This window comes from Peromyscus leucopus, chromosome 9, assembly GCF_004664715.2.
Source record: "Peromyscus leucopus breed LL Stock chromosome 9, UCI_PerLeu_2.1, whole genome shotgun sequence".
NCBI classification, from domain to species: domain Eukaryota; kingdom Metazoa; phylum Chordata; class Mammalia; order Rodentia; family Cricetidae; genus Peromyscus; species Peromyscus leucopus.
The window spans coordinates 111,450,679-111,468,033 of record NC_051070.1 but is presented as its reverse complement, the minus strand read 5'-3'; the positions used below and the strand labels follow the sequence as shown (position 1 = coordinate 111,468,033).

General features: G+C 42.1%; 1 protein-coding gene across 4 annotated transcripts in view; it reads right to left on the bottom strand.

Annotated features, from left to right (window-relative positions):
* Cacna2d3 (calcium voltage-gated channel auxiliary subunit alpha2delta 3) overlaps window positions 1-17,355 on the bottom strand; it is an 844,969-nt gene that overhangs the window by 279,393 nt on the left and 548,221 nt on the right. For all 4 annotated transcript variants that reach the window (XM_028882449.2, XM_028882447.2, XM_028882448.2 and 1 more), the window contains one exon: window positions 6,766-6,844. In XM_028882449.2, coding sequence (XP_028738282.1) covers window positions 6,766-6,844 — 79 coding nt within the window. The remainder of the gene's footprint in view (window positions 1-6,765; window positions 6,845-17,355) is intronic.

Sequence of the window (17,355 nt, the reverse complement as noted above, 5' to 3'; positions counted from 1 at the left end):
ATTGCTGTTAACAATACCAACACGGTGATCTCTGTCTGCATCACATGCAAATCTTCACATCCTTGGGTGCCTACAGGAATGACTATGGGAAGCTATCCGCCTAGCTGCTCTTTTTATATGGCCTATACTGAGAAACCAAAATGGTTTAACTATGCCTTCTCTCCTACCCACACCCACAGCCATGCTGATGGCTTCAGAAACATGAAGCATCTTTGGCGTGATGTAACAACTGGAAAGGGGTAGTGAGATTAAGAATCATTTCTTGGAAAAGTTTGGGGGCTGGACCTCCAAGGAGGGCTTAGGCTACCAGTTCTGTTTCAAACAAGGACAGAACAACCTCTAACCCCTCACAAAGGGATAAGCTAAATACACAACCGGGAGACACACACGGTGTTTCCTTTGGAGCACGTGATGACTGATAGACTGAGAGCTCCAGCACTGAGTAAAGCCTTTGTTTGCACAGCTGGGGAACACTCCATTAACTCTGATTTTCGAAGGGGAATCAGCTAGTGCTCATTTCAAATGCTGGCACGCCGCACACGAGAGAAGGTTATCGCCTCTTTATGGGCTATCTGAACTTGCCGACCATCTTCGCTGCTGTCCCAATTCACTTGTTTATGCAATGGTGTGAATTCGGCATTTAAACTGCCCAGCCTGTCTCCTGTGACCAGGATTGTTTTTAATGTCTTTAAAATGGCATGCTGCTTTGCTTCATTAGAACTAGTTCCCTTATGGCAGGCCCTACTTAGGCATAAAATGAAACAAACCAATATGCTCCAAGCCTCCCTGGATTTTGCCAGCCTGGTGAAGGAGGCAGAGAACTAAGGCCCATGAATGTCTCCCCAGGCATGTGTTTCCAATGGAAAGTATCTGAGACCTACTGGATATGAACTGTTTTCATGGCTACCAGACTTCTAAGAAAGATTTTCTGCCTAGACAGTAGGTCCTTGAACACCAGGGATCTAGGGATGGCATAATGGCCCCCACTACCCTTCCCTCCTTCAGGGTCACTCTGTGGTCAGGCAGATCAACCTGTCAGCATGCTTCACTTTGGCCTTTCCCTGGTCTGCTCAAGTACTGGATGTTGACAGTTCATTTCACTGAAGAACTTCATTGAGTCAGGGTAAAAACTTGTAACAGGGGTGGATGGGGATGTCAGACCCCATGTCACTTGAGATGAAAATGCTATGCTGCCTCCATCATGTAACAATCCAAGACCATAAACAAAGATTTAATTAATGACCATAGATGAATACTTGCTTGCTGAAGTTACGTGGATAAAAACCTCAGGACTGACGCAACATGAAGCCAGTGTTTACATGGACACAGATGAGCGGAACCCAACACTGTCATGGTGAATGCGACTTGGAAGACAGGCAGACTGTGACATTCTGTTCCCCAGACCCATCAGAAGGAAAGCTGAATCTCAAAGGTAAAGCTAAGGAGAGACATCGGTTGTGGTGAGACAGGATTCCAGCAGGAATAAGAATTTTTTTAGTGGCTTCTGGGGCCTATCCAACTAACAGCCATGCTTACTTCCATGGATTTTTCTGAACCTATAAACTTGATGAGCTGAATTCTAGAGCTATGTCATGGCTCGACTACATCGTCTTACAAGAATATTTCAAAGATTCTTATAAATGACAATGAAAATGAAGTTATGATACATTATCAGTTGATTAAGACAAGGTTCCAATTTAAAGAATTTTCATCAGCTGCACACAGATAGTAAAAGTAATCACCCATGACTAAGAGCCTACTAGCTGATAGGGAAAATTGCAATCTGGTGTGGTAGGGATAAAAATAAAAATGTTTTTATAAATAAAAAGAAAGGATTTTTTTGCCATGACCACAGAAAGAAAAGAAATGGGAAGCATAACTCACTCTCTATTCAAATGTCAACAAAGTTCTAAGATGTACAGAGAGGCCTTTGCTGTCAAAGGGAGTCTGGGGTTTACTCAATCCCCTTATCCCATGCCTCCTCCATTCTTGCTGCACCTGCGCAGGAAATGAAGCCAAACATATGACCCTGGGATGAACAGGATGATGGACACTTTCATGAGACAAGCCGACCAATAAGCAAAAACAGTTATACTATTTGTTACTTCAGAGGTTCAAGAAAACATTAATACTCTTCCATGATGCCCTTCATTCTTTGAGGTGGGGAAATTGAGATGTGCTTAAAAGACCATTCCAAATAGAAACAGAAAATGAAAGGCAAAGCCAAGCAAAAGCTCCATTGGGAGCAGGCTTGTTTGCCTGCCTCTAAGAAGCTCCTCTGTCCCTGCTGACCCATATTTTCTCTGCGTGGGCTTACCTCTGCACAGGCCTGATGAAGTGACCCAGGCTAGGTGACATAATCTTTTCTGGAAAGAGGGGTTGGAGGTTAAGTGTTTACATTTGCTGGTCAATGTCCAGGGGAGAAACTCTTGGATCTACTATGTCTCCTGCATGATATACGTTGCACACTAGATGGGAGCTGTGCAGGAGCACCATTTGGACTACACGCATATGCAAAACAGGGAAAATCTATCTCCAGGGGTAAATGATGTGGACACGTAAAGAAAATCCACAGAAGAAAATGAGAGCGAAAATACACCTTCCCTGCTCTTTCCTGGGACTTGACCTTCCTTCCCAATTAAGGTTCTGAGTCATGCCCTTCTTTTCCCAGAACATTCCACCACCACCCCTCTTTTTTTTGTAAATTGCAGAGAAACAACTTTGGTTGCTCGAAATAAAGTTAAGTTTTTCTTAAGTCATCAAAACTACAGCTGAGACCTGTAAAGCTTTCATCAAATCTTCTTTCTTCCACTAAAATCCAAATACTACCTTACTGGTGAATTAGAGCGCACAACAGCAGGAAATGGATAGACCACCCAAGTCCATCGGTACCAACTACTGTGTAACAGGACATCCATTTTCTATGAATATGAATACCTAATCTACTTATGTTGTAAGCCATCACAGGAGTACCTGCTCTGAGTAAAGCTTGAGGCTGGTCTCTGTCAGACAGCCTAGATGGAGTCAGAGTCCAAGGCTGCTCTTATGGAGCTTGTGGTTTCAGAGGGGAAGTAAAGCAGATCTATAGGTCCCTGACCACAAGGGAATAGTGTGAGCACTCATGTTTTAGGAACAGTTACTATTGTGACTCGCATGACCTCATTTCCTGTGTACGACGTTTGTATTGGGCACATTACCACCTTTGTATTGGTATATAACTACCACCTGCCTTCTGTGGGTGATGAAGCTCAGAACCATCCTAGTAGTAAGTAGGTAGATGGTGGCGGTTGGATTTCAAATCAAGATGCTGGATTTAAAGTTCAAATATTTCTTGGTCATACAGAAAAGTGGAAGAAGTCCTTACTAAACTAGAAGATGCTGTTAACTTCCATTCCTGTTCTTTGCCTCAAACACTGTTTCTGATACACTTGTGGGATTGGTAATAAATTGACTTTCTAAATACAAAAATCCATAAATGATTAATTACCTATGAACTAGTATTGAACTACTGAACCTAGCATGCATCATTTCACTAATCCTTCTGTTTAATAAAAACCAGCAGAAGAACGGGATACAAAATTATAGTTCTTTGAGGCGGGTCTCTGAGTTCAAGGCCAACCTGGACTACAAAGCAAGTTCCAGGAAAGGCACAAAAGTATACAGAGAAACCCTATCTTGAAAAACCAAAGAAAAAAACACCAAAACCAAAAACCAATAAACAAAATTATAGTTCTACAGAAAGAATAAACACAAGATCTCCATTGTACAGTGTATAGACTACAGTTAATGACAATATCTATAGTTTTGAAAAGTACTCAGAATCTATTTTATATGCTGTCAGTACAAGTACATAGTAGGCAGGTAATGGAATTCATATTAATTGTCTTGATTTGGCCATTTCCTAATGTATGCATATCTCAGAACATCATGTTCTGTACCATATATTCAAACTATGTATGGAACATTCAAAGGAAGAATTATTACTACTCCCATGCTGAATATTAAACTAGTAATGCAAATTAAGGTTAATTTCACTAGTCCTGTGGCCAAAGCTTTGCCATTGAAAAATATCAACCTAGAAACCCCAATAGGGATTTCTTCACACCCAGTCTTGGCACATATCTAGTGTGGATCAGAGCCATCTGTCAACTCACTCAGGAATCTGAGTGTGGTAAGGTTTCCGAATCCCATCTCTGTTCCATCTGAACATGAAGCTTCAGGGGTCACAGAAGCAAAAGGAAAAGTGTGGATGCCCAAACCAGCTCCTGGATGCTTTATCTCAGATTTAACCCAGATTGGACTCCTTCATACTACATTTGAAGGCATGCTGGAAGACTGGGAATGGTGATAGAGGTGTGGATAGTTGGAGCACAGCAAATGCCTCTGCATAGTTGTTCTCCCATGATTACTCAGCTACTAAGAAAAAGAGGCAAAGCCAGTTGACTGGGACCTCAAAATATAAAAACACATTTTGGGAAGGTCTGTGATATAACCCTTAATGATAATTTAGAAGTGGATTTTTATCATAGAATTATAGCCACTTCGTTTGTCCTAAATCATATGCAGATGCTAAAGGTATAAAAATATAGTTAAATGGGATATATTTATTTATTTACATATTATCAAATAGGTAGTCTAGTATTCTTATAGTACAGCAGGGTGACTACACTTAATTTTTGTATATTTCAAAATAATTAGGAGAAAGGATTTTGAATTTGCCCAACACAAGGAAATAAATGATTGAGGTGATGGGTGCTATGGAATATTATTTTAACTGGAAAAGATGTGTTACATTTGTTTATGCTGTGAAATATTACTTTAACTGTGTAAAGGTCTATTGCATTTGTTTATGGTGCATTGCTTAACAATGTAAGGATGTGTGTTTATTTATGTAAAGATGTGTTGCATTTGTTTAACCTTGCTTGCCTAAGGCACCTAATTGGTCTAATAAAGAGCTGAATGGCCAATAGCTAGGTAGAGAAAAGATAGGCAGGGCTAGCGGGCAGAGAGAGTAAATAGGAGAAGTCTAGGCTAATAAAGAATGAAAGAAGAAGAGAGGAGAGAATAAGAGAGATGCCTGGGGCCAAAGGCCAGGCAACCACCAGACATAGAGAAGCTATTTTTATCGTACTGCATGTATGTTTCTGTTCTTGTTTGAGGTATTATGCTTATGTAGTTCATAAAAAAATGTAACGAGTAATTAATGCAGGTTAGTAGTTAGTCATCTATAATAATCAAACTTGTAGTCATATTAAGTATGTTTTCAAGGTTAAACAGATATATTTAGATAGATGGTCTTCAAACACTTCAAAGACCTACAGAATGTGGCACTTAAGATATTTAATAACCTAAGCCTTTCCAGGATGAGACACATCTGCTCCTGGCAGCACCAATTTACCTCAGAAAAGATGTTGGACATCAAGGAAACTCCTTATGGAGTTTGCTTTTATTGTGGTGAAAGCTAGCCATTTGGGGAAGAAACTGCCCTTGTCTTGACTGCTGTCAGTGTGCTGTACAAACTGGATGATTGGGACACAAAGGAAAAAGACTGCCGAACTTTGCCAAAACATGGCAGGATACTCCTTCAAAATTCCTGCTTCACAGAAGAGTCTGCCAGACATTCTAGGCCTGTAGGCCAAAGATGGATGCCCCACTGCTGCAGAGGAACTTCAGGTGACAGTCCAGACAGCCAGATGTCTGTCATTTCTATAAGTTGAAAGTATCTTGCACTATACTTTCTGTTTACTCAGGTAATGGTATATCCTTCTGGGGTCTTTGATGGAACTGAAGACTAGATAGTTATAGTTTTCCTTAGTTATTGTAGAATATATCTCATGTACAAAACTTTGGACTCACCAAGATAGGATTAATAATGGAGTATTTTCTCTGAATTTGCCAAATACAAATGGGCTAGATATTGTAAATGTAATTCTTAATTGATAACTGTTCTTATTGTATATAGCTTTACTATGTTAAAGTTAAAATCTTTTTTATTTAGACAAAAAGGGGTAAATATTGTGGAATATTATTTTAACTAGGCAAAGATATGTTACATTTTGTTTATGCTATGGAATACTACTTTAACTGTGTAAAGGTGTGTTACATTTATTTATGCTGCATTTGTTTAATGATATAAGGATGTGTGTTTAATTATGTAAACATGTGTTGCATTTGTTTCATCTTGCCTGCCTAAGGCACCTGACTGGTCTAATAAAGAGCTAAATTGCCAATAGCTAGGCAGAGAAAGGATAGGCAGTGCTGGACGGCAAAGAGAATAAATAGGAGGAGAAGTCTAGGCTAGAAAAGAAGGAGAGGAGAGAATGATGGAGATGCCTGGGGCCAGAAGCGAGGCAGCTGCCAGCCAGCCAGCCAGAGAGAAGCAACAAAAGGAAGATATACAGAAGTCAGAAAGGTAATAAGTCCCGAGGCCAAAGATAGATAAAGAGAAACAGGTTAACTTAAGTTAAAAGAGCTAGCCAGAAACGAGCCTTCAAAATTAATAAGTCTCCATTTCATGATTTGGGAGCTGGTTGATTGCCTAAAAGAAAAAGCCTGGTACAGATAGGTGTGCTTGTCACCCCAACTACTTATTATATACATGTTTTGTCACATCACACTGGACCCCAAGAATATATGAAACTACTATTTGTCAATTTAAAAAGCTACCTTCTCTTAAGGCTCCCCCCCCCCTTTTTCCTATACGTACCACCAATTCTGTACATCGGAAAGCAGCAATTCAGAGTGGAGCATGTTTGTGAGACTCACCTTTGTTAGCACAGGCCATCCACTTGAGATTGTCCGCGAAAGCAGCCTCCCGTCCAATGAGGTATGTGAAGATTCGAACCTAAAAGGAAGATGGACACACGGTGAGCTCTACTCAGCTTGCGCCATCCTGTGCAGACCACATGCATGCCTAAGGCACGTGTGCTTTACCTCCTTCATGCTCCATGCTCCCCATCTGTAGGAACATATTTTAGACATTTGAAGTACAGTCAGCTAGAAATATATTCAGGGGGCCTTTGATCTTTGTAGCCATATGGCATAAATGGTAGTTGTTTCTCGGCGGGCAATGCAGGGCAGGAAAGAAGAGCCAGAAGCAGGAGAGCTGGCTTTGGTCCACAAGGGGAAGAGGATCATCCAGGTCTAGACCAAATCCACAACTGTTTTCCTCATTCCCACAGAAAACCCAGACTGTGCTGCTCCGGAGAATAAAAACACCACTGTGAGTGCCTCAACATTTCTCCCCAACAGAAAGTACAGGCTGCGAGAGCTCTTTAACTATCCACAGGGGCTGGTAAGGCTTTAGGTCATTAACTGAGACAAGAGGCACTGCCTATGGCCAGGAGACCTATGGAGTCCCTTCCTAGTTAGCCTAAGATGTTAGCTCCCAAAGAGCGGGAACTCACATTTTTAAGAAGCTGTCACATTTTCCATTGTTTCCTCTCCCTCTCCCCTCAATGAGGCCACAGCTCTTAGAAACAAAGAACTATCCCCCCCCCAGTAGTACTAGATGGTCAGATGGAAGAAAGATGAAGAAGAAAAGGCTCAAGTCCCTTTGACACAAGTTTAGAATGACAGGGGAGAAAACAAGACTCTGCCATCCAAGCCAGTCTCTCTTGGTAGGCCAAGTGCATTCCTCTGAAGACCATGAAGATGTGGCATCACATGAAGGAAACCTAACACATGGCATCAAAGGCTTTACCAGAAAATGTCCCCTCAGCTCAGGCAGCCCTGGTGGGTCACACGACTGCTGTTCCTCCCAGGCCTTTCCTAGAGTTGTGGTTGACTAGTAACTTTTGTAGTCTGGTCTAGAAGACCAACCTCAAGAAGGGGATGTATCACCTAGCCATACCACCATGGGACACAGAACTTGAACCATTGTTATCCAGCACCTGAATGAATAGAAACGTACAAAGGCTCATCACTCTGAAAATGGAGGTTTCAGTGCCATTCTGAATCTCCTCTAATCAGGGCAGTGTAACACAGAGGACTTCAAATGCATATTATGGCAACAAAGCCTCAGTCTGTCCCTGTGTGTCTGACAGGTCCTTTCCACTCCTGACAGCTAGCTCCTGCAAAAGGTCTTCCTGGGAGGATGAGCTAGCACCAGACCTTGTTGTCTTTACTTCTCTCTGCAATTTTTTCCACATCACCCTGCTAATAAAATTTGGGAGCAGAGATATGATAAGAAAAAAAGGAAGGGAGGGAGGGAGGGAGGAGGGAGGGAGGGAGGGAGGGAGGAAGCTGTGGGATGTTTTGTATACTGTAAATATGTGTTGCTCTGATTGGTTAATAAATAAAACACTGATTGGCTAGTAGCCAGGAAGGAAGTATAAGGGGAACAAGCAGATAGGGAGAATTCAGGGAAGAGGAAGGCTGAGTCAGGAGATGCCAGACTGCTCTCCAGGGAACAGCATGTAATGGCACACAGGTAAAGCCACAGAACATGTAACAACATACAGATTAAAAGAAAAGGGCTGAGTTTAAATATAAGAGCTAGTCAGTAGTTAGCTTGATTTATGGCCAAGCTGTTATAATTAATATAAGCTTCTGAATGATTATTTTATAAGTGGTGTGGGGTCTGTGGGGCTGGGCAGGACCAGAGAAAACTTCAGCTACAAATGGCACCCAACGACTCCAGTTTCCACCTGAAACCTGAGAATACTTAGTTAGCAGTTCTAAACAGAGCCAAAAAATAGGTTCCTGTTTCATGTCTCATGTGGGCAGCAAGACAATGCAACATGTGGGCTTGAGCTACTCTGTGGCAGGTTTGGGGTGTGTGGGCTTGAACTACACCACGTTAAACAGAGGAACAGAGGTGTCTCCAAGCTTTGCACTATGCTGCATGGTAGATATAGCTTTTGCTAATACAAAAAAAAAAAAAAAAGGTTTCTGGGCTACATGCTGATTTAATGGAGGCATAGACCCACTGCTTCCTAGAGTTGATGGTATACATGGCCCAGAGCTGGAGATGAATTACCTCTGCCATGTTGGGAAGCTGATTTGGGTGGAGTCAGCAGTCAAAGCTTCTGCTTCAGTACTAGCCACTGCAGTTTAAAACAATAGTTACACATTTTAAGGCAGATTCAGATGGAACAAGACTTTAAATGGTTTACAATGCATGTAAAAATTCAGTAGGCTTTGAAGAGAGAAGAAAATGAATATAGACAGTTATATAAGGAAATAGTTTTAAAAAATAAAGTCTTTAAAGAGACAGTAAAGATAGTATAAAAATAAGCCACGTAAAGATGGATATTACACAGAGAACCTGGATTGTGTTGTCTTTGAGATTTTTAACTGAAGAAAGACATTTGATTGTAAAGGCTGCTTAGTTAAACTAATTTGAAGGTGCTTTGACCTCAAAATTTGGATCTAAGGATATGTTGCTTTGGAATGGAAGTTCTGCTTTTGTTTCCACAGGAAGCAAGAGGCTATGGATTTGTTCTAGATTAAGATACATCAGGTTTTTTTGGGGGTCCCGTTTTCCAGGTAGCCTCACTGGTGATGTGAGTAGCAGTCCAGTCATCCTTGTTCCACATCTAGCATCTTCCTATGAGTGAGTACATACCATATTTGTCTTTCTGAGTCTGGGTCACCTCACTCAGGATGATTTTTTCTAGATCGATCCATTTGTCTGCAAACTGTATGATGTCATTGTTTTTCTCTGCTGAGTAGTATTCCATTGTGTATATGTGCCACAATTTATTTATCCATTCTTCAGTTGAAGGGCATCTAGGTTGTTTCCAGGATTTGGCTATTACAAACAATGCTGATATGAACATAGCTGAGCAAGTGCTCTTGTGGTATGATTGAGCATTTCTTGGGTATATGCCCAAAATTGGTATAGCTGGATCTTGGGGAGATTGATTCCCAATTTTCTAAGAAAGCGCCATATTGATTTCCAAAGTGGTTGTATAAGCTTGCATTCCCACCAGCAGTGGAGGAGAGTGGGAACAATGAAGGGCGACGGTCGAGGGAAAGAGAGTGGGAGATCCTAGCTGGATCAAGAAAAGAGAGGGAGAACAACGAATAGGAGACCATGGTAAATGAAGACCACATGAGAAGGGGAGGAAGCAGAGAGCTAGGGAGGCCCACGGAGATCCACAAAGATACCCCCACAAAAGACTGCTGGCAATGGTCGAGAGACGGCAGGAACTGACCTACTCTGGTGATGGGATGGCCAGACACCCTGTTAGTTGTGCCATAAACCCCATCCAAGGAAGGTCTGAGGAATCTGGATGCAGACATCCACGGCTGGGCCCCTGGTGGAGCACTGGGAGTCTAATTAGTGAGAAAGAAGAGGGTTTATATGAGCGAGAATTGTTGAAGCCAGGGTTGGATAAAGCACAGGGACAAATAACCAAATGAATGGAAGCACAGGATCTATGAACCAAAGGCTGAGGGGCCCCTAACTGGATCAGGCCCCCTGAATGGGTGAGACAGTCATTTGGCTTGATCTGTTTGGGAGGCAGCTGTGTGTTGGTGCCGGGTCCTGGCTTGTTGCATGAGTTGGCTGTTTGAATCCTGGGACCTATGCAGGGACGCTTGGCTCGGTCTGGGATGGGGGGACTGGACCTGGCTGGACTGAGTCTACCAGGTCGACCCCGGTCCTCGGGGGAGACCTTGATCTGGAGGAGGTGGGAATGGGGGGTGGGGTAGGGGAAGGGGGAGGGGGGCGAGAGTGGGAGAACAGGGGAATCTGTGGCTATTATGTTGAACTAAATGATGTTGTAAAATAAATTTACTAAAAAAAAAAAAAAAAAAAAAAAAAAATACATCAGGTTTGACCAGCCAAGACCCCCTTAAAGGTTTCTGATGACACCATGGCCCAGATGATCCAACATCAAGAATGTTTTCAAGGCAACAGGCTTAGACAATGCAGCCTCACAGACTATTTCAGTCAGGACTTGACCATAATTCTTAATTTTCTCAGGATCCCCATAAGATTATCAGTGCCCTCTATCATCAGGAAGCAGTCTAGAAAACTATGCCCACATTCCCAAAAAATGGATTATGGATGTTTGTCTTTGTTTAGATTGTTGGTTACAAATTGTTATTGGTCATAGTCAATCTCTTTCTAAAAAAAGGAAAGGAGGATATTATATAGAATAATAGGATACAGATATGATAGAATGAAAGAGATTACTGAACCTACTTTTAGAGAGCAACAACTTGTTTAAAAATGTTTTACATTGCTATAGATTTTAGTTTATTGATACAAATTTAAAGTTAATTTTGTTATACTGTATTTTTTTTACTCTTGTTTAAGGTAATACGTTTATACAACTCATTTAAAATTGTAATGTATCATTAAGAAATAGAGATTAATAATTAGTCATCTATGATAATCATACTTGTAGTCATGTTAGTTAAGTTTTCTAGATATACATAGATATTTTTCCAGTTAGGTAAGTAATCTTCAAACACTTCAAAGACCTACAGAATATGGCACTTAAAATGTTTTAAAAACTTAGACTTTCTGGACATTAAGACACATCTGCTCCTGGCAGCACCAATTAACTTCAAAGAGAAAGATGGGCCTCGAAGACACTCCATATGGAGTTTATCTTCTTCTTAGCAAAAATAGCCATTTGGGCAAGAAACTGTTCTTGCCTGGACTGCTTGACAAAATGTTTTATCAACTTCACATTCAGGACCCATAGGAAGATGACCACTGAACTTTGCAAGGTGAGATGGTCCTTTAGGTTCCTGCTTCGCCGAAGAAACTGCCAGACATTCTACAAGACAGAAGAAGAAGCGACTGAGAGACTCTAGGCCTGTGGGCTGAAGATGGGCACCCCAACATTGCAGAGAAATGTTGGATGACTGTCTAGGCAGACAGCTGTCTCTGTCATTCTAGATTTTTGGAAGTTGCTTACAATGTTCTTCATGTTTACTTAGATAACATTGTATCCTTCTGAGGTCTTTGATGTAATTGAAGACTAGATAGTTATAACTATGGTTTTCATTGGTTATGATAAGAGGTAACATAGATATGAAACTTTAGACTCACAAATATAGGATAGATAAAATATCTTCTTTAATTTTGCCAAATACAAATAGACTATATATTGTAGTTATAATTCTTGCTTGATAACTGTTTTATTATATGTGATTTTACTATGTTAAAGTTAAAACCTTCCTTTTTGATGAGACAGAAAAGGGGAGGTGCTGTGGGATGTTTTGTATACTGTAAATATGTGTTGCTATGATTGGTTGATAAATAAAATGCTGATTGGCCAGTAGCCAGGCAAGAAGTATCGGCGGGACAAGCAGATGGGGAGAATGCTGGAAAGAGGAAGGCTGAGTCAGGAGATACCAGAGGTAGCCATGGGTGCCAGTCTTTTTTCAGTCCAGATGAAGAGGCTGAGCAAAGACTGTTCTCTCTTGGAGGTATGGTTAAAACCCAGAAAAGTGTTTGAGTCACTGGCAAACTTGTACAGTTCCTGATTTTAAATGTGGCAACCTACTTGAAAAGCCAATAGGATTGTGCCAAGCTTCAGATCAGTCATGATTGTTCAAGAATTGTGATAACAAGCATGAAGTAATGAAAGCCAGCACTGTGAACCCCACCATTGCCACCAGCAAAGCCTCCACAGCCAGTACCATCCATGGGTCAGGTACTCTGCTGAGAGATTTATGGGCTTTCTATTTGTTGTGTTGCTTTCTATTTTATTGGATTGCTTATGAAAGAAAATCAGAATCATGTTTAGTATTTCCATTTATGTACAATGTTTGGCTCCCAGTGGGCCAACCCCTTATCTGAGTACAAGCAGCATGGACATCTCTGCCTAGAAAATAAACATAATCAGATGATATTGGGCCTATGCCCTGCATTTGTTCACAATAATGCCTTTCAACTGAGCACAAAAGCAAAGGCATTTTACTTCAAAGTGTAAAATATTTTGGAGGGCAATTTAATCAAGAACATTTTGTATTTGTAATTCTTTTGGCCTAGTAATTCTACCTCTAGGCATTTATCTTCCAGTCAGTATTGTGGGCAAAATGCCAATATAGTTGACAGGAAACGGAAGAGCACCGAGGAGCACATTATTTGCAACCATGTAGCACAAGGAGCCCAAGCATGTTCACCCTCATTATATTACGGTCAAACATTAAATCCTAAGTGTTTCCTGAGAACTGATTGGCTAATAATCATGCAATGAGATTTTAGTTTTCAAAGGGAGACTCACACTTTTTACTTCATGAATTTTAGACCATTAGAATGATTAAATGAGTTAAAAATAAGTAACTGTTGCTTTAATAATTAAAGCTCATTTTAAGCGAGAAGGAAGTAATGAAACTGTAATGGCCTGAACTATTCTGGGTGAGCAGAATGAGAATAACATCAGAGTGAAAGTCCAACAGAAAACATTACTATGTCAAAATGAGGGCTTCCCCCTACCATTCATTTGACCGAGCGCCAAACCTCTATGTGACATAGTCAAATGCTCCTCCTTTCCTCACTGACAAATTCTGTAACCTCATGATTTGATTTCTACATATCTCAGGAAGTGCCATCAAGCCAGCTTTCACTGCTTTGCCGTGAGCTCAGCTGTTTTCTGGCTGTAGTGAGGAACTTTAGCAGAGGCAGGTCTGGGGCAATTCCAAGAGCCAAGCAGACAGCATAGACATTGATGAACAGGAGCCATGGCACAGGCCAGGCTAGCCCATCAGGATGCACTCTGCCACTCCAAGGCTCCTCTCATTGTCACAGCTCAAACGCAGCACACGGAGTGCCTGAGCAGCCCGCTAGTTCATTCTGAGCTCTCACTGAAGTGTTTCCCACGAACCCACCTAAGCGTAACAAAGTGTTTGAATGCAGTCCTTCAAAGTCGCTTCATTTCATCCAAAGGAAAATAAACAGAAACAATTGCAATCCATTCTTTTTCAAAAAAAAAGTTACACTTATATTTGACTTGTGCAGATGAACCCCGTCAGAAGCTCCAAGGGGTGCTGAGCGCAATGATGCAGCCTGTAATTCTCCGATTCCAGGGGCTGAAACAGGAGGGGGAGGGCAAGTTCCATGAGAGCATTGTGAAGAAGAGAAAGGGAGGGAGGGAGGATGGCAGAACAGAGGGAACACAGATGGTCCCAATCCCTCCACATTAACGACTCCAAAATCCTTCTTTTTGAATGAGCGATAGTGAGGTGCAGCAGGGTTCCAATAGGCCCTTGGCACTCCAGAGAGAAGCTGCCACAACCCACCTCGACAAACCAAGGGGACAGCATCTCAGTCTTCCGCGTCCCTGCTATGTGTCAGGGACCACTTCCTGAACACAGACCAAACATCGTGGAGCCTTTGGAGTTGTCTTGGGAGTAAAACAGAATTCAAAAGGATGCTCATGCATTTGTTGGGTTAGAGGCTTATGGAGGAAACAAAGCAGGGAAGGGGAGAAAACAAAGTGGAGGGGCGGGGGAGCTGCTAGCTTAAGAAGGGATAAAAGGAAAGCTGTCCCAACAAGGTGACACCTATGGTGATGTTGTGTCCCCCAATATATTGTGTACCCTAATAAACTTATCTGGAGTCAGAGAACAGAACAGCCACTAGATATAGAGGCCAGAAAATGGTGGCGCACACACACACACACACACACACACACACACACACACACACACACCTTTAATCCTAGCATTCCAAAGGCAGAGATCCATCTAGATCGCTGAGTTCAAAGCCAAACTGGAAACAGCCAGGCATGGTGACTCACACCTTTATCCCAGGAAGTGATGGCAGGAAGCAGAAAGGCATATAAGGCGCGAGGACCAGGAACTAGAGCCCAATTAAGCTTTTAGGCTTTTGAGCAGCAGTTCAGCTGAGGTCCATTCGGATGAGGACACAGAGGCCTCCAGTTTGAGGAAACAAGATCAGCTGAGGAATTGGTGAGGTGAGGTGGCTGTGGCCTGTTCTGTCTCTCTGATCTTTCAGCGTTCACCCCAATACCTGGCTCCAGGTTTGTTTTTATTAATAAAATCTTTTAGGATTCATGTTACAGACACCTAAGCAAGGATCTGGACAGAGGGGAGGGGAGGAGGGAGTGAGGCACAGGGCTATGGAAAAGGAAGCTCCAGCAAAGGGGAAAATGGTACGAAGTCACTGAGACACAGATGCTTGATGTGACATTGAACACACCAGTGAGGCAGGAGTAGAGTCACCAGGAGTAACTGCATGGTCAGGAGAGGCAGTGGCACTGGGCCCCACCAACCCCATGGCTCACTGTTAGAGAATGTTTGTTTATTTGTTTGTTTCAAAAAGGGACCCATTCGAGGGACTCAATAGAGGCCTGGCATAGACTAGCACAGTAGAAAAGGCTCCTTTTGGCTGTAGTATAGGGCACAGACCATGGACACTTGTGCTCAGCCTGGCTGCCCATTAGTGTTTCTTAATGCTATTCTAACTGTTCATCCACATCCCACCCAAGAACAACTCAGTCAGAACCTTGACACAGACAGCAGATTTGAATCTCCCCAGCTGCACTGTCATGCGCCGTCACATTTGAGAAGCACAGTCCTAGTGAGATACAGATCACAACAGAGACACTAAGGGCAGGCCACTGAGAGGTTCCCGGTGAAAAGGAACAATGGCTGTGGCCAGAGTTTCAGACAATACAGAGTATCAGAACCACCAGAAGCATGTATTAAAAGCCGGGCTGGTAGCTGGCCACCTGAAGTCCAGGTTAAGTGTGCCTGTACTTTTCCTGAACTTCCTATGGCTGGTCTGACATGGTAGAAATCTACCAAGAACATGTGGCCCGAGTGAAGGGATGTGGGCCTGGGAATTAAGAAAATGCTAGAGTCATTTCCAGAAAGCTGTAGCTAGCAACTGCCAAGTTGTGTCTATCTAAACTCCATGGGCTTTACAATCCAGTGGGTGTTGGATCAAGATGACATTTTAAAGAGATTGAGTCAATCTAAAAGGCAGGAACAGCAGACGACAGCCAGACTTGGCGAATGATGAGCCCAGCCAGCTGACTACCCTTTCTCCTTTCACAGGAAGGGTGGGTGTGGGAGCAGCTCTTCACACATGCTAGGCTACGCGTTCCCCAACCTCCAGCTGCTCCCTGAGAGCACACCAATCCTCTCTTGCCCCCAGATGCAGTGGGGATAGTTGGGGACAGTGCTTGCCCACATACACAGTCTACATCACCATAGAAAAAAGGCTGTCTTTCATCTCAGAGTGTTCATAACGTTTGCTACAAAAACAGACCAAGACCTGTGCATGTCCACATGGGGATGTCCTAAACTGTAACTGGGGGTTACAGCCTCCAGTCAGGCAGAGGGAATCTGTGCTCATCTCTTTGAGTTGCTCAAAATGATGAGTGACTGTATTCTATTAAAACTGATGTCTTTCTATCTTTATTTTTTTTGTTGTTGTTTGTATGGTTTTTGGTTTTTTATTTTTGTTTTTGTTTTTAAGACAAAGTTTCTCTGTGTAGCCCTGGCTGAACTGGAACTTGCTCTGTAAACCAGGCTCACCTCGAACTCACAGAGATCCACCTGCCTCTGCCTCCCAAGTGCTGGGATTAAAGGCATGTGCCACCACCCAGTGGTGTCTTTTTATCTTAAAGTCAGTTTGATGTTATTGAATGTGTTCTTAATTGGTACCATTGCAAAAAGTATATATGTCTTGATAACTTCTATTGCTATATGTCCATTTCTGCAATTTCTGCTACCTCAAAGCATTTCTGAATAAAACATTTAATCTCTAAGCAGATGACGAAGAATGAAACCTGACACACACACACACACACACACGTTTCATAAATCACTGCCAATACTTATCTTTACAAAAATGCTATGAGAAGAGAAAGGCTCAGAGAAAAGTGACTCCACCGGAAACAGTTATATTGAACAGAATGCTTTTTAATCTTGAAGTCATCATGCTCATCTAGAGGACGAGAGAGACAACTAAGGTAATGTTGCCCCGAATGGCAATAAAATGGGATAAATTGAATTAGATTACAAAAGTAATAAAATCTCAACAAATGAATATCATAGATCATTATGAAAAATGGACTGTCACTTTAGGGATGCTCCAAGGGTCTGCACAATATCTTTCCAATTTCTTTTCTCCCAAACACAAATGTCTGATACCTCATGTGTGGTAATGAATATATCTCCATTCAGAAAGAAGTGTCATTAATAGTCTTCCAGCACAGGGGGCAGATAGTGTAAGCTGAGATTCCTAGCCATATATTTTGTCAAGGTGAAGGCTACACTCAGGCCCACCAGTGAGGGTGGTACAGTGGACTAGGAAGAAGTCAAGCTATGGCATCTTCAAAGGCAGGTGACACAATTTATTAGATGATAGCTCCAATGGCCTCAATCAGGGGCCAGAGCAAGTGTGTTAACTCCAAC